Source organism: Cyrtonyx montezumae, unplaced genomic scaffold (genome assembly GCF_038088225.1).
Source record: "Cyrtonyx montezumae isolate F1298 unplaced genomic scaffold, pur_monq_1.0 scaffold_4, whole genome shotgun sequence".
Taxonomy (NCBI): Eukaryota; Metazoa; Chordata; class Aves; order Galliformes; family Odontophoridae; genus Cyrtonyx; species Cyrtonyx montezumae.
The window spans coordinates 4483651-4508235 of NW_027072045.1; the positions used below are offsets into that span (position 1 = coordinate 4483651).

The 24585-nt window shown below is 36.1% G+C and overlaps 1 protein-coding gene across 3 annotated transcripts in view; it reads right to left on the minus strand.

Annotated features, from left to right (window-relative positions):
- Positions 1-434: 434 nt before the first annotated feature.
- Positions 435-24585, minus strand: part of WDR11 (WD repeat domain 11) — a 32993-nt gene continuing 8842 nt past the window's right edge. Inside the window, exons 9-29 of one of the 3 annotated variants that reach the window (XM_065746379.1) lie at positions 23715-23818; positions 22627-22803; positions 21995-22079; positions 17893-17999; positions 16679-16754; positions 15505-15613; positions 14859-14983; positions 14382-14529; positions 13836-13942; positions 13238-13352; positions 11265-11436; positions 8421-8529; positions 7139-7201; positions 6298-6363; positions 5390-5561; positions 5089-5184; positions 3685-3850; positions 3351-3448; positions 2317-2462; positions 1895-1974; positions 435-1080 (exon numbers count right to left, since the gene is read on the minus strand). In XM_065746379.1, the coding sequence (XP_065602451.1) occupies positions 923-1080; positions 1895-1974; positions 2317-2462; positions 3351-3448; positions 3685-3850; positions 5089-5184; positions 5390-5561; positions 6298-6363; positions 7139-7201; positions 8421-8529; positions 11265-11436; positions 13238-13352; positions 13836-13942; positions 14382-14529; positions 14859-14983; positions 15505-15613; positions 16679-16754; positions 17893-17999; positions 21995-22079; positions 22627-22803; positions 23715-23818 (2479 nt within the window). In that variant the 3' untranslated portion in view covers positions 435-922. Of the gene's footprint in view, positions 1081-1712; positions 1975-2316; positions 2463-3350; positions 3449-3684; positions 3851-5088; positions 5185-5389; positions 5562-6297; positions 6364-7138; positions 7202-8420; positions 8530-11264; positions 11437-13237; positions 13353-13835; positions 13943-14381; positions 14530-14858; positions 14984-15504; positions 15614-16678; positions 16755-17892; positions 18000-21994; positions 22080-22626; positions 22807-23714; positions 23819-24585 lie in introns of those variants that run through there. The other 2 variants (XM_065746378.1, XM_065746377.1) reach the window with 2 other exon arrangements.

Genomic DNA, 24585 nt, shown 5'->3' on the forward strand with positions numbered 1-24585 from the left:
AAGATGTGTGACCATATAAAGTAATGAAAAAGAAACCAACATTTTTGGCTTCATCAGTGTTTTTTTTTCCACCTCTTAATTAAAAAGACACATTGAAATACCTTACAAAATAGTTACTGTGGAGAGAGCATTAGCATCCTCATGAACATGCTGTAGGAGCCCACCTTACTGCTTTCTGAGGTAGGATTATTTTCCCATCCTTTGATCCCACTGAACAGTCAAGGCAGAATTTGGTCCTTAAGGTGTGCAGGCAGCGTTCAATTAAGAGTAACATGGAACATAACAGTACCTTAACTGAAAAAGAAGACATGTCAAGGGTTTCAGGAATGCCAGGAATCTTTTGTGAAGAATCCTGTCACAGATTCCATTCCAGCCTGGTATGAAAATGACAATAATTGGAACTCATGTAAAATAACAGCAATTTTAAAGAGAAAATTCAGATCTGAAAAAAACGTAACTTTCCAGGAAAGATCTATGTATGTTTTGTGATCTATATTTATTCTTTACATAAATTTGTATTTTTATAGTACAGGCTGAATCATTTATACATATAATTACAACAGCAGTGAAGAACTATAAAGATTTGATTTTTAGAAGCAAATGGAGTAGACTTTTACACAGGTACAGAACGCTTCCAGCATTTTGCTAACTTTAATTTCTGCTACAGTTGAAAAAGTTGAAAATATCCTTGTGTAATTTTACCACAGCCTTCTTTTCCTCTCTCTTGACAATGAAGACAATTTAAGAATAAACAAAACAGTTCTTAAACCTGCCTCCTCACACATCTAACATTATCTGCTCAAATCACACATGAGCTGTTACAGTGACTCAAGAGAAAACTCATTTTCACACAGGGGAATATCAATCTGATGGACAATCCAGTTTGATAGAAAAACTCCTCTCTGCAGTAAATGTAGAATTGTTACTCTTCTGCCACTTCCCCTTTAGGCTGTTTGAGCTCTACCAATAAATCTTTACCAGCTTCTCCTGCTTTTGAGGCAAAGAAAATAGCTCCTTGCCTAAAGCCCAGGAGCTTTAAGCTCCGGGCATAATCTGTATAGACAGCATGGATCAGTTTATGTAAATGAAGCATTAAGGAAGACACACATGAAAAGCAAAATGAAAACATAAGACCCCATTTTCTAAACTCACTCCATAGCACTCCCAAGCTGAAAATGGTGAACACTGCTGCTAAATGTTCTAATCCAAACAAACACCAAAAAATCGTGCTGCTTTAAATTCTACTACTGAATGCATAGCAGCGTTTACCAGGCTATACATGAAGTGCTGTAAATTGAGACAGAGGTATAAGATAGGTATAAGAAGGTATAGGTATAAGAAGGTATAAGGTTCCAGATAATACACAGTAATATCACACCAAAACGTGTGAAAGAAACTGGGAGAGCACATGGTTGCTAGTTTGATGTGTCTGACATTACCTCCATAATGGGACTGTGGGTTTTTTTCATTTACAAGGAGCCATCACCTTCACTTGTTTTCACTGTCTCAGAACTGAAACCTTCACATAGGATTTCAGTCAGTGACAGCACGCTGTCAATGCAGGGCTGTCAAACCATTGACCTTGCCACACAGTTGAAGTAACAACTTCTGAGTTCTGTACAGAACAGCTTCCCATCTGTACTTCTATTTTTTATTTTTCACTTTTTTTGTTTGCTTCCCAGTGCCACTGAGCTCACTTATCAGGAGAAAGTTTTATGTATCTATGCAAATGATTCCTTTATAGTTATTTCCTCACGCCTCCTTCAAGTACCCATCCCAGAAAACAAAAGTAGAATCTTCTATTCCCTTGCAGGCTAGTTAACCTAACACTGACTCACACAGAACTGTAAATAAATAGCACAGATGCACAGACAGGATTTCAGAAAAAGGATATTTGTATCATCGTTGACTTCTAATGCCCCATACTTCAAACAAGCTTCAACAAATAAAGCTGCTCTGTCGAAGTATCTCATGCTGCAAAATGGGGGGAAAATTATTTGTTAGCACAGGAAAACAGAAAAATATTCAACACTGCATCAAAACACCTGCACACAGACTTCCTAAAAATTGGCATGTAGCTCCTGAGTGGCAGATCTCTGCACTCACAGCTGAACAGGGCTTCTGAACATCACTGGGGTTAAACAATATCACCACTGAGCTGTCACCATGGCACACATTCACACTCCTACATCACACACACAACACAGACTGAAACAGAAACAAATGTCTAAAATTAAATTGCAGTCCCTCCTCCTTCCCCCTTGACTTCTGTGCTTCGGACAAGATAAAACACAGATGATGCTGTTTCAGTTTTACCTGTGCAACATCTCTGCAACTTTTGTGAAGCATCCAAGGGACAAGAGGACAAGAATGGCTTTGGACTTCTGGTTGATTTGTGGAGAGCAAAGATGATCCACCCAACGCTTCAGCACATCAGCACATTCCTCTGAGTTCAAGCGAACCTATGGGAGAGGGAAAAATGGATCATGAATTCTAACTAAACAGAGCTTTCTTTCACTTCTTCCAGTCCTTTGGGCAGAAGGAAAAGCATCTCAAATTACCAATTTCATTTCAAAAAGCATCCTAATCCTTTCAGCAAATACAGTAAAGAAAAGAAGAATTACATAGATATATCAGAAGTCCACTCAGGTCACTTAAATGTGCTAAACTTCTTTTTGTTTTTAATAAGACTTTAGTAAAGCCTCGAGTATCTTTATTCTTTAATGAAGGCTGAAGGAAAATACATCTTTATTTTTTCATAAAGGTGGGAACGATCCATTTAGAAAATCTGATAAAGTCTTTTCCCATACTTACTGCAGAAGAAACTGACTCACCCAAAAATAATGCTGACTCTCATATGCAATTTAATCTAGAACGTTAATGCTAAGGCTAGGTACTTTTATAGGTATATAATTGTATAATGTGTACATACAGAAACCAAAGTTGGTGCTAATGTAGTTGGTGCTAATGTTAAAATCAGTGCAGAGCTCCATGTGCTAAGTCATTGCTGAATTATTTATCCACTTCCAGGAATAGGTTTCTGTAGTTCACAGTGAATTCTCTGTTGCTGCAACTACAGACAATTTCATAAATTGAAGTTAGAAAACTCATATTCCAACTGTTTTTAAGGCCCAATCATTTGGATGACCAGGGCAGACCTCTGTAGTTAAAAGGCTGAAGTACCTGTGAGTGCTAGCTAAACAGATTGCCTTGTTACAGCTTACAGTGTGGACAGAACAGATATTATTATCATGTTGACACTTCAGTTTTTTTAATTTTGGAGATCTTAATAATGCTCTTCATACCCAGGTCATCTACGTTAGGACAACGAAAGCAGAGAAACTGCATACCTTTGCAAGCCATGCTGCACGATTCCATTCACCATAAGTCTGCAAGTAGCGACAAGCATCAGCAGCCTTATCTATCAGACACAGCAACTGAACACCCTCTGGAAAATAGGAAATTAGAATATATAATAAGGAAAGAAGTGCTACTATATAACTGTGAGCAGATCATTCACCACCAGAAAAAAGGATCTTTATTAAGTATACTCCTTCCTAGCATTCCTTCATTTTATATATGCTACAGAAAAGGACTTATTCCACTCCCAGTGGCATTATGAGCATTCATAATGATCAGAATTCCTAATTTACAAGCAAACAGAAAATTCAAGTCCCATTTTACCTGAGAGCTTCCCATTAGCTATCATGTTGGTTGCTACCAGCTTGATGGTGCTCTGAGATGGACCTGATGATGTGACAGTTGTTACCAAGCAAGCTTTGAGCGAATCGCAGTAGTAATGTGCATTCTCTGAACTTGTTTCTAACAGCAGCTGTACTGCTCTGTCAGTCTGACAAGATAAAAAAAATACAGCTTTGACTTCAACTCATTCTCTCTTAAACAGAAGTCTAACTTTTTTTTAACCCTTTTTATGACATGGAACAAATAACAATGGAAGTTAATCAAAAGCAGACTGGAGAAACACATGGCAGGGTAGTAATGACTATAGCTCTACTTCAGTACTGCATCCTTAGGATAGCATTCATCATGAACATAATGCTTAACTGCAGCCTAGGAGTTCTACTCAGGGCAGAAGAAAAGTTTAATTCAGAACATTTATTTCCTTGTTTACAGACTCTTAGTAAAGTTATCAATGGAAGAGAAGCACTTAAAATAAGCAGAGGAGTAATATAATCATAAAGATATTGAATCTGGCCAGGATCTCAAGGGCTGATTGAATAGCCAATACAGTGACACAAAGGAGAAATTAATCTGTTTAAATGTTTGGCATCTCAAGAAAGAAGACAGCCATCAACTCTACAGTGGCTTCTCAACAGCTGAACCAGGGAGGCTCGCACACCAGTTACCCACACCTGTAATGAATGGAATGAACTACCACCAGCACACCACCTCTGCCTCTTCACTATCATGAGGTATTACAGAGGTCTGTTTGGTGAGGTCGATCAAGCTGACAGCTTACAGAAATAATGAAAAGCCCCATTTAATAGCTATTAAAATGCAGCACAGTGGTTTAATAAACTGGCATTTACAGATCACCCTCAGACAGCACAGACTAAATATTTATGCCATCTTTTACATATATTTGCTGACATGCTCAAACACACAGTGGTACAGAAGTCATTTAGATTCAAATTATTCATATCAGGGTCTCAGTAAGCAGCTCTCTACAGTGTTTCACTGCTCAGTACAGACCTGACAGATTAGAGACACTGCAGAGAAAGCTTAGACAAGCCTATTATTACCCAAAATGAGAGTACTGTGTGCAGACAGAGTTAGACCAAAGATACTATCATTTAGATTTTTGAGTAATTCAAAAAGTAATTTTCCTTTTCTACTCCCAGGGATATGAGGAAAGGTCTTTATAAGGTTCCCATGAAAATTATACATGAATTATAAAATAGCATGTAATTACATGGAGGCTGATGCATAATAATGCATTAAGACAGCAAAAGCTACGTAATGGGATGAAACAACATGAGATAAAACAAACATAACTTCAGTTAAATAGGGTAGGAATATAAAACAGACAAAGAAAAAGGATAAAAAGTTCAAATATTACCAACAAACCTGGCCCAAGAGAAGAAGCTGGTCAGCACATTTTCTGGTATGATCATATGTTGATCTCTTCACTTCCTGGAGATTTACCCTTTCAAGTTGGAATTTCTGCACAAAGAAGAATTAGCAAGAATGTAAGATTAAGAGAAGAGGGAGAAACAAGCAATAAAAAAAACAAGGAAATATTTTTGGAATTCCACAAACTCCCTATTTGAACAACAGGGAATGATTTAAATCAGAGTTGCACGTTTACAACAGAAGTTAAAATACATCTTAGGGCTTTCCTCTGCATTATTTTTAACTCTTGGAATACCTGAAAGTAATGATGTTCACACAGTATGTCATAGCATATATCCAATGGATTAACCAGCTGTTCTTGAAGCATAACAGCATCTGTTGGTTTAGCAGGTTTTTCCTGAGATAAACTGTGCAAATAGTGGGCAGCAATGGTCCAGAAATGCAGTTCAGACTCATCCCCATACAGTCTGAGAAAATAGAATTCAGCATGAGAAACAACACTGCATTTTTTTAAGATAGAAACATTATAAATTCAATGTCCTTTTACAAAGAAGCTGCATTATTGTGGGCACAATTTTGCAATGCCAATAGGACAAATCACAAGAAAAGATTTCAGAATGATATTCAGAAAGATAGGTAAGAGGTTGGCCAAAAGACTTTTAGAAGAGCAAATAAATTCACTGAACGTAGTGGAATAATTTATTTATAAATAGTGGAGTAATTTATTTTTAATTATAATTTTACACCTAATTAACAATGTTGTTTAAAAGAAAGCTGCTAAGAACTGCTTGAAAACACATCTATGGATACAGATAGATGTAGACCACCACCAAAAAAAAAAAGAGAAATAAAAAATAGGCCCTCTCTTGTTTACATATAATCTAGTTTATGTTGTGAAGTTCTGAATTATGTCTTGGGGTGCTCTACATGTTATGCTCAATACATCAGAGCAGAAGTGCATTTATGAAATCACCACGAAGACTGAAGGAGGATCTGTATATGCAGTAAGCAAACAAACTCTCAGTTATGTAACATTTTCGTTTTCAATCCTGAAAACCCTCTAATAGACAGCAAAGTACTTCAGCAGTTGCACTGTGGTAACACAGAACTAGCTCACACCTAAATTTTAACATATTGACATGCATTAAGTGGATCAGGATTGTATTCAGAAATGTTTCATACAGTTATCTGAATATCTGCTACCTGGCAACTAGGAGACATCTTTGCAAAAGAGTAAACTCTGGATCAAGCAGGAGTTTCTTGATGTCACTGCAAAAAGAGAAATCTGTAAGAAATCAAGAGAGTGCTGTGCAAGATTTTTGTTAGCATATATTATCTAACAAATATAAAGGAAAAATCAAAACAAAAAATAGACAACTGCTTTTCACTACTGAAAACAATGTATATCAGAATAATTGCAACAAGCCATTAATGCCATAGACTAATAGCCATGAGCAACTTACTCTACCTGTTTAATACCAAAAGTGAGTCTGTCAGGAACACCTTATTCTTGCAATACAGAAAACAACCACAAGGGTGTATACAATGCTGTAATTCAGCCTGCACTGATTCTACAAAGCACAAAATTAATTCAATTACAGATAATTACATAATTACACAGTGCACGAAGTGAAAGCTTCTATATATTTTTCAAAGTGGCTAAAAATACTCAACTTTATTTTTTCCATCCTCCTAAGTGAAGAGAAAAAACAAGAAAAATGGAAAAGCTTCAAACCTAATTGCCACAATTCAAGCAGAATGCCAAAAACCTTTTTTCTTTGTAAGCACTGTAATCTTTCGTCGGCCGACACTACTACAGTGTTAAACCTTCAGTGCTGACTTCCCTCAGACTTTACATAGACAAAACAACAATTTTGACTGGTGGGTCAATATTTAACAAACTACTTTGAGATATTCTGCCTATATTAAACAATTTTTTTTTTGTATTTTTGTTTATTTTTTAATGAGAGAATATTACTTTTTTTCCCCTCCCTCTCTCTCTGAATTTACTACCTTACTAAATCATTAATGGGAAACCTCTTACTTTGACAGTGAATTCAGCTGCTCTTGAATCAGATTTTTGATGTTTTCATCCTCTGGATAATCACTGCATTTTAAAAAAAAGTCCATTAGCAAGATGACACATCTGTACAGAAGTGTATTATTTTTGGTTAAAAAAACAAAACAAGAGCATATATGGATATATGAAACCAATCTATCATACTGCTATGGAAAGCCTTTTAGCAATATTTTTGTCTAGTCACTGGTGTCATGGAAGTAATCAAGAACTGTCTGCTCTCAATCGACCTCAGAGTCAGAACAACCAATCTTTGTTTTCCCACTCTGTTTTTAATTTTCTGAAATTAATGAAAATGCCATCACCAAGCCCACTATTAAATAACCTTCCTGTCTTACACTCCTGCCAATACTGAAAGCGTAGCAGCTACATTCTTGCAAAGCAACTCTTACACCTTAAACCTCCTGTTCCTGTTTTTTCTTCCTTGCTTGAAGTCTTATCTTCAATCCATATCCTTCTGCCTTACTCATTCTAGATGTTCCCTAAGCATCTACAACTAAGTCCCTCTAGTAGTATTCTTATCCTCACTGCAATGTCTGAATTAGGAATTTCCAAATGAAATTTTTGTAAGACTTAGACTCCTCTTCCTTCTTCCATTTTTTCATCTCGTGACCTAGAGCTCTCTTATTGTCAAGAAGGCATTGTATATGTTTCACATTTATTCATATCAAATAAGAGCATACTATAAGCTTATCCATTCATTACCTTTCAGCACAATTCTTATATACTGCTAGTTATGTACTGCAGTTATCCTTTCAGCATGAACTTACTGCATTTACAGTTTTTTTAATGGGTCAGTGATCACCAACAGCAAACAAACACAATGAATGATAAGGAAAGGCATTCCTCCAATGGTGTGAAATACAGCTCACTAAAAGTAACAATATGTATTTTAGACATCACATAGGACACCTTCAATCACACTTCAAGAATAGTCAAGAGTTGGTCCTTAATTTAACTTGTTGCACAAAGAGAACACACTGTAGATCTCCGTAGTAATATAACCTTTAAATTACAAATCATCAGCAGTACCTTAAGGCAGACATTCTTTTTCAGTAGCTAAGGGCTACTAAAAGCTAAAGAAACACAATATTTGACCTTAAAGCCTTTCCTATTTATTACTTTCAAAGCAAAGCAAAGCTATTATCTTTCTGACTGTCCCAACGAGTGAGGAAGGTTTGCTGAGAGTTCTTTGCACAAGAATACTGACAAAGATGTACAAGTGGAATTCAAAAACACATCTCCTTACATGTTCATAACATCCAAAGAATATTTCTCATTCCATGGCTGATGCAACAAGAATGCTTTTAAAGATAAAGAAGCCCTTGGAACAAGTAGATAGGGACACCATGCAGGTTCTGAAACAAATGGGAAAGATTCATTGTTGAGTGGTGAAGTGCAATAACACTGTTCAGAAAACCATTAGATGTACCACCTTGTCTGTAAGCACCAGAAGAGAATCATAAGTCACACAGTCATATATATATACAGCAAGCATTACTACAGATAAAAGCTTATTGTTACACTTAGCCAACAACATTTTGCAGAAGGCACTGAGTTATCAACAATCCTCAAATGAGAATTTCAGGGCATCCCATATCGAATTTATTTACAGACTTGTGGAACTCAACATCCCAACGTGGAGCAGAGCCATCTATAATAGTTACTGCTGCCACAAGGGCACGCTTCAAAGGAAGTACAGCTACACCAAGTGCATCGTAATGTGCATTTCACTTTCAAATTGCAATCAGAGCAAATCTGCAGCACACCACACAGGTTAATACCCATCACCCCAAAGGGATGCTGTGAAGTTAAATACCTGCTTACATTTGCAAGGAAAAAAGATGAAAATTACAGCACTATCTGTGTGATACAAATACAGAGGTCAGCAACTCTGTATTCAGGACAAGGTTTGGATGATATGCAGTAGATGACACCCAGTGACTTGTGAGTAAAACAGATATCAGCCAGTTACATTACGAAATAAATACTCAGAAATTCCAGTACTCTGTATGTACTGAATGATGTAGGAACCCTGTAAATGTGTTTTCATAAATTAAAAATTATAACAGCTTACACTCTGGCAACCTTAGTCCTGGCATATCCTAATATTGGCATGCTGGGTTTTGAACATTAGTTTTTATAGTTCAGTAATACAGAACATTCATTTGATTAAAAAAGTGGCTGTGATAAATGATGTTTTTTCCCCCAAACACTCCACACCATAATTTCCTGCATCGTTTTTTTTATTTTTTTATGAGGATCAGAATCAGCATCTAGAAGCTTTAAGGAGATTAATGAGTCAAGGCAGGACTGACAAAGAAAAGAAAATAACAAAAGCAGTTATTTATAACAGCAAAAAAAAGGAAAGAACTCCTCACATTCCTCAGTAGTTCAATAATGAGGCATTTTAATTATTTCCTGATTTGAAAAGCTCAAGGGACCCTGTGCTGATGGGCTGGGCTACAAGTAAAACAGTAAAAACAAAGAAGGTGAAGGTGGTTAATGAAAGATCCCAAAATCTATCCAGCCTTTCTCTAAAGAAAGTGGGCCTCTTAAGTCCTCCAAGACATTACAAAAAGTCTCCCCGTAACCCCCAGCCTTTTGTTCTGGGACCAAGATCACAGACACAGGCCAAACTCACCCTCCTTTTCTACACAGCACTGTGAGCATCAGGAAAAATAATCTTTCTGTATAGCTGCTTTGGAAAGAGTGTGACTTGGGTAACTATACCGAAGTTATTTATTCACCCATGGATAGTTTCATGTTCATCAGTTTGCTCTTTGTAATGTTTCTTAGTAAAACTGACTCCTGTGATTCAATCTCCTCCTCCTTTGAAAATGCTCCTGTGCAAGAACAGCTGTGTGACTCCCTGCAGAGCAGGCTGGCCTCACCTTGAGAAAAGTTCTCAGGTCAAATGCACATGTCACTCTCCTGTGATAAGTGACCAAAACTTACCACTCAGCTCTACTTTAAGCCATACTTTATAATGGGAGAAAATCCCCTCTGATAAATTGTAAATCGTATTTCAAAACACAGAAGAATTTCTTTTTTTTTCCAATTAACTATTGATATCTCAGAAATTCAGTTTTTGATATATGAAATTGAAGAACATCTACCTGCATTAAGCAGTCGCCAGCAGGCAGGCTGTTGTGAGTCCTGCAATATATGAACTTCTGAGGATTTTATTTTTCTAGCAAGAGGAAAACAAGGCTAAATGCCCAGCTACAGCGAGATTAAAGAGAATTGATTTTTCATGTCCACGAAACAACATGCCATTAGACCAAACTGCTTGTTTGACAGCTGAAATACAAAGAGTTTACTTTAATCAAAGCAACCCAAATGGTTGCCAGCTTACAAAACAACACCGATACTTTTAAGCCTCCAGGTGGAGAAACCTAATATGAAGCAAAAGAAAGAAGTATATACTATTTACATGAAGATTATGTGCAAATATTCTCAAGCATGAATACAAGTCTGTGTTATAACTGCCAGAATGGTCTGTGATAAGTAAAGCAAAGGATGTCAGCTGACAGCAGTCAGTCCAGCAAGGCTCCTCAGCTACTGGGTTGTCAGCAGCTCACCAGAAAGGAGCTGTAATGTATTGAATCATGACAAGGACATGGTTTTAACTGTCATGTGGAGTTTCCCAGATCAATAACAGAATCATGCACATGCTGGAATCTTTAAGGTAGTATCACTTACATATCTTTATAAACAAAATGTGTGATTGAACTGATTATTTACCAGACCTAATTTGCTTTTTTAGATGAAAATTGACACAGATTCAAAGAAAAATATTTATCACATGTAGCAGAAATTTACACAAAGCATTACTCATCTTGGACAGCAACTCACTGCACTCAACTGATTCCTAATTTAAAACCCGTATTCACTCACTCAGAATTTTCTGTGCTTACCATTTATCTGCATCATTTGTTTCATTTTAGTTGCAACTATGAAGAACAGTACAGGGATACCTAATCATCCATATATGACAATTTTATTTTCTACTAGAATTGTTGAACGTTTTTACTGTCCACTTTCAAAATGAAATATCTAGCCCTGAACAGCAAAATAGAAATCAACGTACCTAGTAAGTCTTGTTCATCCATTCTAATACACGATGGTTTCATGGACATCTCTAGAACTCTAATGCAGCCATCATCTGACGCCAAGATCACTTTGTCTGAAGTGCACCAGTCTACATCCAGGATTCGGTAATTCACATTTCTTCCACTTCTTAAACTGCTCACCATCTGTACCTTGAAAAGTTGAAGTATTTTTCACTTTTAGTAGGATCTCCATCACACAGTAGAAGGCTCCGTGGCATGCCCATGAGGCATGCCACAAGATTTGCAATAAAATGTGAAGTTAGCTGTAAATCATTTCAATCCCCGGGCTCCTCTGGGGAGTTGGAAGCGTTCAAATCTTTAAGTAAGGCACTTAGTTGCTCCAAACCAGTATTTTTTTCCCCAATCAATAAATGAGAAAAAATTCTTTTTGAGCACAACTGTATAACTCTCCTTTTGTTATCTTTCCCAAAACTTAAAATTTCCATGGTGAATGGGGAAATGGTTTGTCAGTTGCAATCCTTTGCTTCTGCTTTGATGCCGTTAACTCATCAACTCATGCTCTGATGCTACATTAACTCATGCACTTTTGTGATCTTCCTTGATAAACACTGAACCTGACTACCAATATATTTAAATTTAATATTAACAAAGCATTACAAGAATGTGATGATTAATTGTTCACAAAAGAAAACCCACCTGAGATACATTTTTAACAACTGAATCAAAGAATCATAGGGGTTGGAAGGGACCTCGAGAGATCGAGTCCAACCCCCAATTTAACCCACTTTTAAGCACTGATCAGTTGTCAGGCATTTTGCAACCCTTCTGTAATATCACTGAAGATTACAATTGCAAATGTAAGGACATATTAACGAAGCCTCCACTGCAATCACAATTCTGCTGTTTCCCTTCACTTATTCCAGAGTCAAACACATGGAGTTGTAAGCCGCATCACTTTTACCCACTCCAGAGCATGAATAATGTTATCACTGAGGGAATTAAGAAAGAAATGTGGAAATACCAGTTAACTGGTTGTAGGCAAAGGTGAAGTTCTAAGGACACGGCTATAAAACTACTTCTACAGATACTCTGGAACAATTTCAGTTGAAACTGTGAAAACATTTTAAATGTTTTAATGTAGGAAAATCCTTCTCTTGTCTTAAGAAATGAGGGGTAAACCTACTGGAGGAATATTCCACTGTGAAATGGTCTTGATCAGGAGACTCACAGCTTAATTAATATTTGACTCTGCCTACATAATTCCATTGTTAGTCATATCTGCTGGTCAACTCTAATCATCAGGTGAGACTTTCCTATTGCTCAAACACAGTGCCTCCATAGTGAGCACTAGTTCCTAATTAAGTGAACTGAAAACAATTAACATTCTTGTTTGGTACTCTGAACTTACTCCAGGGGACTAAGTTACAATGTTTAATTACAATTCCTTTCCCATGGTAACCATAATCCCCCAGGGGACCTAAGAAGAGAACCCAAGAAGATTGCTGAACAGTTTTTCTTCAGTATAGAATTTTGGAATAAGATGAGAAGCTAGACAATGTTAATTAACAACTGCCTGAATTTCTGCTATTCCCCAGCAAATCAAACCCATGCACTGAAGAATATGTATCCTTCAGTATGCACAGAAAGTAGGAAATCTTTAGTAATGATACTCCATTGTCCAAAGGTTAAAATTCTGAAACTGAAACCTTAAATCTTGAATGTCTTCCTCAAAAACATTACAAGAGAATAACACAGAGCGTCTCAGAGGTGTTGTCAGCTTTGTGTGTGAAAGGTACTTCCCAATTGATGACAGCTTAAAAATGATTTACAGGAACTAAAAGTGCTCTGAGAAAAGCCATACAATTTTACTGTACAACTGTCAGCAAGATATCATGAATAGGTAGAACTTAATCTTTGACGTTTCCTGATTTTCAGAAGCAATACATGTATTTGGCAAAGAACCACATAACAAAACACAACAAATGTTTACCTCTTTTGAATCCCAGACTTCTGCTCCATCGTTGTACATAGCAATAAGTTTTTGATTTCCTTTCCCTGGGGCAAAACGTATCTTTTTCACCCAGCTTCGGTGTGTAGGAATCCCCCTAAGAACAGCAGATCACAAGAATTATTGTCAGTCGTGCTACAGCTAATACTGTGGGTAATTAAATCACTTCTGTGAGTATTACACATCATTATATGGTACAGATTGAGAAGAGCAAACCATATACACACAATAGGTACATCTGGCTACCCAAAATATCACAGAAGTAAAAAAGTAGTTATTTGTTTCAGGTAGTTAACATTACTTAAAATTTTGAGAAGCCACTGCAGATTTAACACGAGAACGATATCTAGCTAGATTTAAATCTCTGATAAAAATGTTCCTCCATCTGAAAATACAAAAAATTAAAAAAAAAGTAGAAAATTGTATCACAGTAGGCATTTTCTGAAATTGTATTTTTAAAGCTTCTGGTTTTCCCCCAAACACCAGAGATGACCTCCAACAGTGAAAAGCAAATGTGAGGGAATAAAACCACTTTAACACTCATTATCTCAAGCTTGCCAGAAATCATTTGCACTCATACCTGGACACTCTAGCTTTCAAATCCCAGAAGTTTAAGTTTCCATCCACATCTCCAAGAACCAGGGTATCCCCTTTCCAGGCAATACATGTAATGCTACCCATACTTCCCTGAAAATATTTCAGAAGCAGGATAAAACCTTACAGTAAATACAGTCAAAAAGGAATAAACTTGAAAACTTTAGTACATACATACATAAGAAATTAATAAAACAAATGCTTCTCAGTTAAAAATGAATAGAATGCTTCCCAATCTCAGTGATCCTCATGGGAAATTTTGGATATAAAGCAACAGAAATCAGTTCTATATCTCTTGACACAACGAAATGCCAATGTGACAGTCCTCAATTATTAAACACAATACTAGCATACACTAAATCAAGAAACAAAAATAAAGCAATTTCTAGGAATTAAAAGAAATGAAGTTTCTCCAACCTGATAGCTCTCAGCTTTGTTTTATGTAGATCAGAAATAAATCTGAAAAATATATTCATAACCTTATCCACAGTGTAAGATTGTATCTTAACATTATATAAAGATTGAAACTTACATCAGGAGGAATTCTTGCACTGTCTTTCACTGAGTTTCCTTCTACTGTGAGATGATAGACCTGCCCATCAGAATCTGTAAACACAAAGTGCTCCCTGGCAGAAATGTTCTGGCTCAGCTCAGATTTACTTTCGGCTTCCTGTAACAAACTTGAAAGAGAACACAATGAAGCAGAAACCTTTTTTTTTTCCTTGAAATCAGAACTGCAACAGTTAATTCATTTATACACTCCTGGAAAAGTTCAGGGGGTAAAGAAGTTGGCAAGTCTGCAACAGATACTAGTTCCACTTGGTACAGTTTTTCTCATTCTGCAGTAAATCAGAGATGCACATCTAAAAGCTAACAGGAGGCACTGAAAGCTGTTTTGCCTGGCATGTAATCAACAATCCACTTGAAAATAGTCTATTTTTTTTGAAAAGCATCACACAGGAGAAACTAACACTGATAAATAACAGCACTAAATCTGAATCAGAAATACCTGATAACAGACGATTCAACACTGCTGACTTCAGTATCTGATGCAACTGTCTGCCGAGCCATGGCCTCACGGGCTGCAAGCTGCTTCTTTCTCAGGCTTTTCAGGTTATGAGAAGGTGACCACTCCTGCAAATATTTGTTTAGGAAAAATGGAAAATACAAATCACAGAATTATAGAACTGTTTGAGTTGGAAGGGAGCTTTAGGGAACACTTGGTCTAACTCCCCTGCAATAACGGGCCATCTTCAGCCAGATCAGGTTGCTCAGAACCCCATCCAGACCGACCTTGGACATCTCCAGACACAGGGCACCCACCACCGCCCTAAGCAGCCTGTTCCTACTGTAAAAAACCTTTTTATGTTTGCAACCTGAACTTACTGAGAAACTGCCTGTTAATTATAATGGTTTCAATGAAGATTGCTTTTTCTGACACATTCCTTCAGCACCCAAAAGTTAGACCAAGTATCTAGCAAGTATTTCTTTTTTTATTCCTCTATTTGGTAACAGATGGGAAAAATAAAGCAAGAGGGAAAGCACTTACATGTATACTACAGATATGCCAACATTCTGATGCAGAATTGTTCATAGGTTTTCATACTCTCAACAAGTTACACTTAACAAACAGAAGGGAAGATTCTTTTCCTTACCAGAGCAGTCACTGCAGGAAAGTTTTTAGACATTTCTCTCAGCAGAGTGCATGTTCTGACATCCCAGATTTCCAGTGGTTTGTCTTTAAATATTACAGCTAGATACTGCCTGAAACACACAATAATTTACTACATCAAAAGAAACCATTCCACTTTAAATTCAGTATTTTACTTCACACATTTTCCACATCCATTTTCCAAAAAAGGGCTGATTTGAAGAAAAAAAAAAAAACAAAAACTAAACTCAAAACTAAAAGACAAAGCTTGTGATTTCCTTGAGTTACTGGGATGTTTAAGACTCAGTTTGAAATGAAGTCTTCCTTCAAGGCTAAAAGAATTAGATACTTCTGTCAGGTTGGTGGCACTGTTCAATTACTGTACAAAAGACAAGGGAAGGAATCCATGGAAAGCAGCAGCCCCTCTAATTTAGCCACATTCAGCCCAAGTCAATGACTGCACAATCTATCAGAAAGATGTACCAAGTCTGCAGTTTGGATAGATTTATTTCTCTGCTCCAGACACATGCATTTCCTTAATCCAGTGATAAATGAACATAAGATCCTCTTACACTAAACCACTTGTCAGTCATGTCTCCAGATCTTTCATCTGTGCAGCTCATTTACGAAAACACTTTCAATCTTCCACTTTTCACATGTTGCATGAAAATACAGACAGGTTCTGTACCTTTATGCACTCGTCTTAACTTTATTAATCACTATTAAATAAATTATACTTCTTATTCTCACTTAATTTTTGGTGGTCTCTTCATTTAAGCCCAGTGCCGTTCTTAAATATTAATGTAATAGCAAGACCATTGCATGGTTGAACACTTAAATTCTCTCGACCACAACATTCCAAAATATTCCTATACAAGCTAGAGAAGATTCTTTTTTTTCCCCTCCATTTTAAAGAAAACACTCTGAAAATTTAGAGATAATGTCTAATTAAAATCAACACTATTTTAATTACATTTATACAGAGTGAGAAAATCTACTACAGAAACACTTACAACTTTTGCTCTAATATTTTACTCTTTCTCTCAGTGTTGTTACATATCTATCCTTTCTGGAGTGGTGGTTTGTTGGTTTTTTTTCTGATATTTTTGTTATTGCTAAGGACCCTCACACAGAATGAAGTAAAATTTATTAACTTCAGAAAGGTCATAATTACTTACTTCAAATGAGACACCTTTATCATCTCAATAGCTGGCTCATCATTGCCTCGTTCCCCACGAAATGGAACGCTCCTGCCTGGAACACAGTAACAATATGATGAACTCAGAAATTTCCATGATGGATGGAAAGGAGAAACACCTGACTCAGAACACCTCCAGGTGTCCTGCATAACTGACACCACTCCAGTCATTGCTATATTGTATCTCAAAATCTGAATGTAAACCCTACTGTGTATCACAATCCCTGAACTGCTTCTGGAGCACAACTACAGAAACTGACACATGTCTTCCATTTTGATTTAAATAAACAAACAAAAGATACCATCAAGAAGAAATATGCAATATTGTCAGTTAAAAGGATAGCTACCTTCAGCAGCACCCTGGAAATGCAAAAATTGAGTCTTTCTCATAAGTTTTTAAAAGATCACTTTATGCTACATAAAGCAATTGAGAATTAGCCATGCATTGCAAGACTCAGGCTCTTCAATTAGAAATTAAATGACTCTAGGCTTTCACACTCAAAAATAATTTGAAGTTATTATTAAAGTGCTGTCTAACATTTCAGATTTTACCTCCTGGTACTCTGCAAATAATGAACTCAACCACAAATGTTCCAGGCATTCACAGGATGGTTTGAAAAACACAATTCGTTAGGCTTGCTAGCAAATATATCTTTTAAAAAGTTACTTACTTTTAACCCTTCCAAACTTTTATAGAAGAATCCTATTTTATTATTTAATGACTAAAATACCCATTTTATATTTATACACATCTCTATATTTTATCTGTAAACACAAGTGTGTTACACCCATACAAATACATACATACATACAAAAAATATTACATACATACAAAAAATAAGACAAAAACAACAGACTATTAAAGAACAACCAGAAACAGTGGATTTAGGCTACGACAAAAGACATTTGGAAATGCATGCCTTGTGTGAACAAGTTACAGAATTAAGAGTCACAATGTGTGAATGCTCCTAAGCTTCTGCTGACACACATGCTTTGAGTCCAAGACACAGGAATCTCTACAGAGGTACTGTTTCCATTCTGGCTGTAGAGCATCAGTTGGAACACATTGGATTTCACAAGGAAGAGCAGAATCAGTTAAATTCTTTTTTTTTTTCTGTTGTCATGACAAAATAAAGTAGTAAGAACTTATATTTGTGGCTCCTCAGCCCCAGAGATGTCTCAGGAAACACCAACCTGTTGGCAGGTCCACCAGCTGCAGCTCATTCCTTACCAGCCCTAAGTTGTTAGGTGTTGATGTGGCAAAGGAAATAAAACCAGACAAGCTGATCCATTCTATTCCCCTATGATCAGAAGAGAGAACATGGAGTATATTAACTGCAATACTCAAACAGACAGAAAATACCTAAGTTTCCAAAATACAGCTTAGATCAAGAAGAGCAAAAAGCATTCCCATAACATTTTATACACACATAAGCTATAACCATATTTATCTTATTTTTCTCCCCAGTTCAAACTATTTAAAAAGAAAAAAAGTAAAGCATTCCTTCCAAGTCCTTGATAAAAGTTTAAAAATTAAGAATCCAGTCCTTTTCCCACCAGGACCAACAGAAGTTCAACCAAGAACTTCAATCAACACTAGAAATACATAATTATTAAGCAAAACATGGCAAGAAAGACTGAACAGAAATCTACAATTGCAATAATGTTTCTCATTTTAAGTCTCCAAGCATTGGTGAACACAGGGATCATTCTGAAATGGAAGAAACTTTAATTCTCACACCTGGGCAGTCTCTACCTATTATTTCACTATGCTTTTTTTTTTTTTTTTTTTTTTGGAAAAAGCACAGAATACTCATAATGCACTGATATTGACAATACTTATTTACCACTTTCACTCCAAGTCCTGAGGCATTTTCTGCCCCTCACTCGTGCTCAGATTTAACACCAGAAGACCTTTTATTTTTATAAGACTATTTGCTGCCAGCAGGCCATCTGTCAGTGCCAATAATGATAACAGAACCCCAGGACACCTATCATCAAACAGAAACCTCAGCCTGGCTAATCAGCTTGCACCTGAAACAATACAACTTTTTTGTTGCTGTCATTCATGTAAAATTGAGAAATCTGAAGGAACTACTTATTCACCAAATTAATACAGTGGTTCAGACTGTAATGAAGGAAACAATTAATGCCTTCCCTACTGCAGTAATTCCATTTGCAAGATTTCTACATAAGAGACAACTTTATCTCCTAGAACTACACGTTATGTTCAGCTGCAATTTGTTTCTTAGATAGGCTCTACTCTTTCAAAATATAAAGTTCAGAGATTCTAGACATGCAACTTATCTCAATTACTTCAAGTGTAAAACTCAGTTGTTCTGATAAATAGTTTCATTTCAGACAAATTAAGAGAGTACTAAAGTGGATAAAGAAACAAATGGCATTTCTAGTTGGGAAAGAATTGCTGTGACTTTTTGACACAGCAGCTCTTAGTTGAATTAACTACAAAAAAGAAGGAAAGAGGTAAGAATGGAAACAAAATTAGGAAATCTACGGGCTTTATAGAGTCCACATGTTTCTCGAACCCACTTAAGACTTTTTGCTTTCCACAACCTCCTGTAATGATGAGACACAGAAATAAATCTAGCAGACCAACATCTGAATGGCAGAATTGGGAAACATTTCATTCATCTTCTCTGTGAGATAATTTTTTTTTTCATGAATGTGATGAATGTTTGCAAACCAGCTTCCCAAAAGACAGCAAGTGTAAACTCAACTGTCAAAACTTGGGATGTACATCAGCAATCTACAAGTTTTGCCTGCAGGCCATTCTATTTATCGCCAGTGGGGCTTTTTTATGTACGCACTGAATATATTTTCCTCTGTGCTGAAGATGTACTACCATCACCTGTCTTCCCTTAGACTAGATATAAGAAAAATGTTTCTTACAGTAAGGGAGGTAAGGCACTGGAACAGCTTGTCCAGAGCTGGAAGATGAACCATCCCTGAAGGCACCCAAGGTCAGGCTGGATGGAGCCCAGAGCACTTCATCCAGCTGGAGGTGTCCCTGTTCACTGTCAGAGAGTTGGATCAGATGGCCTTTAAGGGCCACTTCCAACTCAAATGATTCTGTGATTCTACCTCAATAACTTACAAAAAAAAAAAAAAAAAAAAAAAAAAAAGGAGATTGCTCCACTTACTAACAGTCATCAGAATTACTTATTGCATTCTTCTTCACATTCCTATTACCAGGAAAAAATTATTATATTTCCCTGTATCCTAATGGAAGACTGACCTCCCGCTCACAGCTTCTTCTCTTCCTACACATGCTATGATCTCCTCTGTTTTTTGCCCACTTATGCTCCTAGCTCAGCCTGATTGACTTTTCATCTCTGTGGACTCTGAAGCATTTCTGTTTTCCCCTGCCTTGTACTCGTAATAAAAAGCAATTTAAACTCAAAGGAAAACTAATAACCCACACAGTTCTAGTGAAATGGCAAAGTAACAATCAGGGACAGAAATAAATACATTTTAAAAAAAAATCAGCATGCGACCAAATAATGTAACTCGAAAGAAAAGAGAAGTAATCTCTAAAAAGTGTATTAACTGCCAGAATCTAGAAAACTTATTGGCCAATATTTTAGCACAACTGACATGTAAAGGATGGCTGCCAATACAATGATCCTTAGTTTTATTACATTTTCTTCTTACGTTACAAGGCACTGAGTTACAATTACTGAGTATTATCAACTACATACTAAAATAATGGCATTCCCTGAAGGTGTGTTTTCAGTTAAAACTGAAATAAAGGCATTATGCAAATTATCTTCATTTCAGAAGTAAAGTAAGAATTCCCACTGAAAGAAAAACTGTTACACTCCATGAATACCCATTTAAAATAATCACAGTGCCTTCTTCTACATTGCTTCAAGCACTCCTCAGAACTTCTGAAGATTATTGAGAAAGTCACCCTTGCCATTAAGAGTTGGATTGTGAAACTAAAATAAATATTTAAGACATTTAATGACTGAACTTTAAGCAAAACTCACAATCACCTTGTGTTCCAAAAATACCACCTTGGTGAGGATAATTGCTAAGAAAAACAATGCATGCTGAAAGTTTTTTTAATCATTGCAGAAATTTTGCAATGTGAAAAGCACCTACTAAAAATGCTTCCAATAGCACATGAAACCTACATGAATTGAAAGAAAAAGAAATATGTTCTCAAAAGTCTATTTCCTTCTGTCTCTCATATTTTTATTATTTTTTATTAATCTGTGAAGCCTTAGTAGTGTTTTTTAATTTGAATCCTATGAACTATAGAGAAAAAAAAACTCAGCCTCTCTTTAGGCTGCATAACTGAATATAAAATGAAATTTCTATTCTAAGTTTTCTTCAAGGTATTAAACAAATACAAAAAAAAAAAACCCACAAAAAGCACTCAAATGGATTAGAACAGAAATTCTATTTCTGAAGTGTCTGCTAATCACATCACAAATGCAAATATGCTTATGTGATTTTGATGGTAGATTCAAAGCAGTTTCACCTAATGAATTCTCTTAGATGCAGCTATTCTCAGATACATCTATTCTTCACTTTTTGTAGAACAAATGGTAAGATGAAAGGCTTCAAGCCACAACTCTGACATAAATTTATTAATATTGCCACTAAAATATTTTATTTTATCAGTAAACCCTGTCTGAAAATACATATCTGGTCAGCACTTTGAATATTTTTGCCATTAGTTATGCAAGTATTTATGTCATTTTGTACACGCAAACACCATGTACAACAGGCTTAAAACTGGCTCCATTCCTCAGTTAGGACAGCTAAATCCTGAGTCCTGTATGTAGTCTTCAGAGTCTTTGAAAGATTTTAAAGATAATTTTATTTTGAATTCAGTTTGGTTTAGAACTGTGTTAACAGCAGTTTCACAAGTGAGCAAAGGAAATAAATTCTGATGTACAAACCAGAATTACTGCAAAGTACACAGTGTGCTAGTCATGACTAGAAATAAGAGACTGAAATAGTTCCTTGTGCTAAAAAGACATCTTTGTACCAGAATATGCTAAAGAAATGGGAAGTAGCTGACATGCACATTAGATAAGAAGAAACAGAAAAAATTCAAATATTTATAATTCAGTGTATTTTTCAATCTACTCTCAGTGTGTTACTGCTTACATGAAGAAAAGATAATGTCAAGTCAGACTGCTCAAGAGGCAATTTACTTGGGTGTCATTAACAATGAAATAAGATACAGCACATTGCTTTGAACACATGAGATGCTTTTAATTTTTGTCTTCCTGAAGGACTATGCTAGGAACTGAACTCTTACCTGACTTCACAGGAATGGATGCTCAACTCTTTGTGCAATAGTCCACTTGTAAGATGAAACACCAGGACAGAGCCATTACTTGTACCTATAAAAAATGATTTAATAAAATATATCATAGAATACACAGACTTGTTTTATTCCCCATCCCATATTTTAGTGAAAATGCAAGATTTAAAACTATTTCTCTTCCCTTCCATTTTTAGCTACTGTCCTATACCAATTTTAGGAAAGGCATTTTGATTTCTAGCTTTCAAAGCTTAGATTTTATACCCTTCAAGATTCCCTGCAGCCAGCAAAATCAGTTTGAATAAAGACATTCTCCTGAACCCATTTGTACAGTCTATGGAAAGCCTGTTGATTCTTCTTGTATTTCACAAGGTATCCTGATGCAGGAAAACAGGAAGGATTTTTAGTTTGTTTGTTCTGATGATTCAAGATAAGTAAATGTCTTAAGAAAGAATATTAACTGTTAATCAACAATAATCTTAGGGACAATCATGCACAGATTTTACCAAAGTAAGTCTGATTTCTCATCCCTGGAACAATGATCTTTTGCTAACAAACAAATGTACCTGTATTTAATCTAGAAAACATAATTTCAGAGTAATCAATAAACCAGTCAGGATACTTACCAACAGCGAGGAGTGGTTCATACTGCTTAATGTTTTTTGTTGTAAGAGGTGGGCACATGCGGATAGCAAACGGAGGCAAAGGAAGCCCTGAAAGAAGTCCAGTCAGCAGGAATTTGAGATGAACTTCTTGCAGAAAAGGAGTTTTCAATTGTTCTTCTCCAGCAACTGAGCCTTGGCCTGCTACAAATTAAAAGTCTTGTTGATATTCAGTTTTACTATGGGATTAGGGAAAGTTATCACATAGGAGTTTTTATAAAACGAAAACTACAAATAACCTAACAAACCATCAAAACTTATTTGAAGAGGCATTTCTTCATGTTGAACCTGGTATGATAAGACATTTTGGAACAATGTACCTCAGCTCATTTCACCAATATTACAATACTAATCTTCTTCCTTAACATTAAAAAACAAACCCAACAAACAAACCGGGACATAAAAGATGAGTCCAAGAACAGCTGGGCCCTCTGAAGATGGGTACACAAGCCTATTTGCTGCCTACCTGCTGCAATCAACTATTGGAGACCAAGTGACATCCAGTACAAATTAACAATAGCTATGATGTCAGCATCTATAGAAAATGCAGATCACAGGAGAATCATACACTAAATGTCCTCTTTCCAAAAGCAAGTCCAAATCTGCGCCTTGATACCTCTGAGGAGCACTAGTTACTTTTCCAATAACAAATTAGTTTTAAAAATGTAAAGGTAACAATTTTTATGGAAGTTCTTTATGGAACATTTCTCGGTACCGATGTTGCCATCTAAATTTCACAATGGTGGGCTGCATCAAAAAAAAAAAAAAACAACTGTCTTCATACACTTAAGATTACATTTAAAAATGAAAGGGGTTTGGGCTAAATTCCATTTCAAATTACATTTTTTTCTTAGAGTAAATGAGCTTTGAACATTGGTCTTCAAAATAATAACCTCAACATTATTAATATTCTCTAACAGATGGATTAGATCACTTTTCTTTCAGAATTACTACTCAATTTGCACACAAAAGAATTCTAACATATGTAGTCTAAAATGTACAATGATTCAAAAATCCTAGAAATCAGTAATGTTAGTGGAAAATATTCTTACCTATCATGTTGTCTAATGAGAGGTCAGGAAGTTTATTTTGGAATGCTCCTACAGGAATGCCACAGAATGAGACTGGGGAATACAAAGGCGATGCACTTGAACTGCTGTGAAAGAAATGAAAACAAATTCCTGATGCAAACTGGATCATTTGTTGACTCAGGTTCTTAGTTTTGCTTTTTCCATAGGCTGCTCTCTCATTTATTGCTTGCAAAATATGTTGACAAGATTATTCCGAACGCTTACCAGCAGATGCTTCAAACAGAAATACACACATTTCAAATTCATTTTCTTTACACAGATGTTTAAAGAGAAAAATAGACAGATTTTGCTCTGAAGTGTACCTAAGCATTCAATGGAGGCTTTTCCTTGTATTACTATGCTAAGGAATACAGCTAAGAAACATTGCTAAGCAACTTCGATATTTAAAAACAGATTCCCAAACTTTCACTTAGAAAAACTTCTTACATCAGTTCCAGATAACAAAACCTACAGCTGAAACAATGCTTTTCACACAAACAAAAGAAGCACAACTGCCTTCGCATACACAAAGCTGCAACAAAACCATGAGCTAATGGAGGAAGATTCCTTAAATACCCATTGAAGACACTGTGCCAACTAGAAATATGGACTACTGCTCAGTACAATCTCTGAGCTAGATTCCTCAAGGGTCAGTGCTTCTCATAATATTATTACGTTTTCCAGGTTATATAGCCATGACAAAAATCAATGCATTAGAAATGAGCCCAGGTATTCAGCAAGTACACCCCAGCAACATATAGATCCAATACAGCTACACTGGCTATGCACCACAGTGAAACCATCTAACAGTATTTCAGGGAACAACAAGAAAAAAAAATTGCAACACTGATGT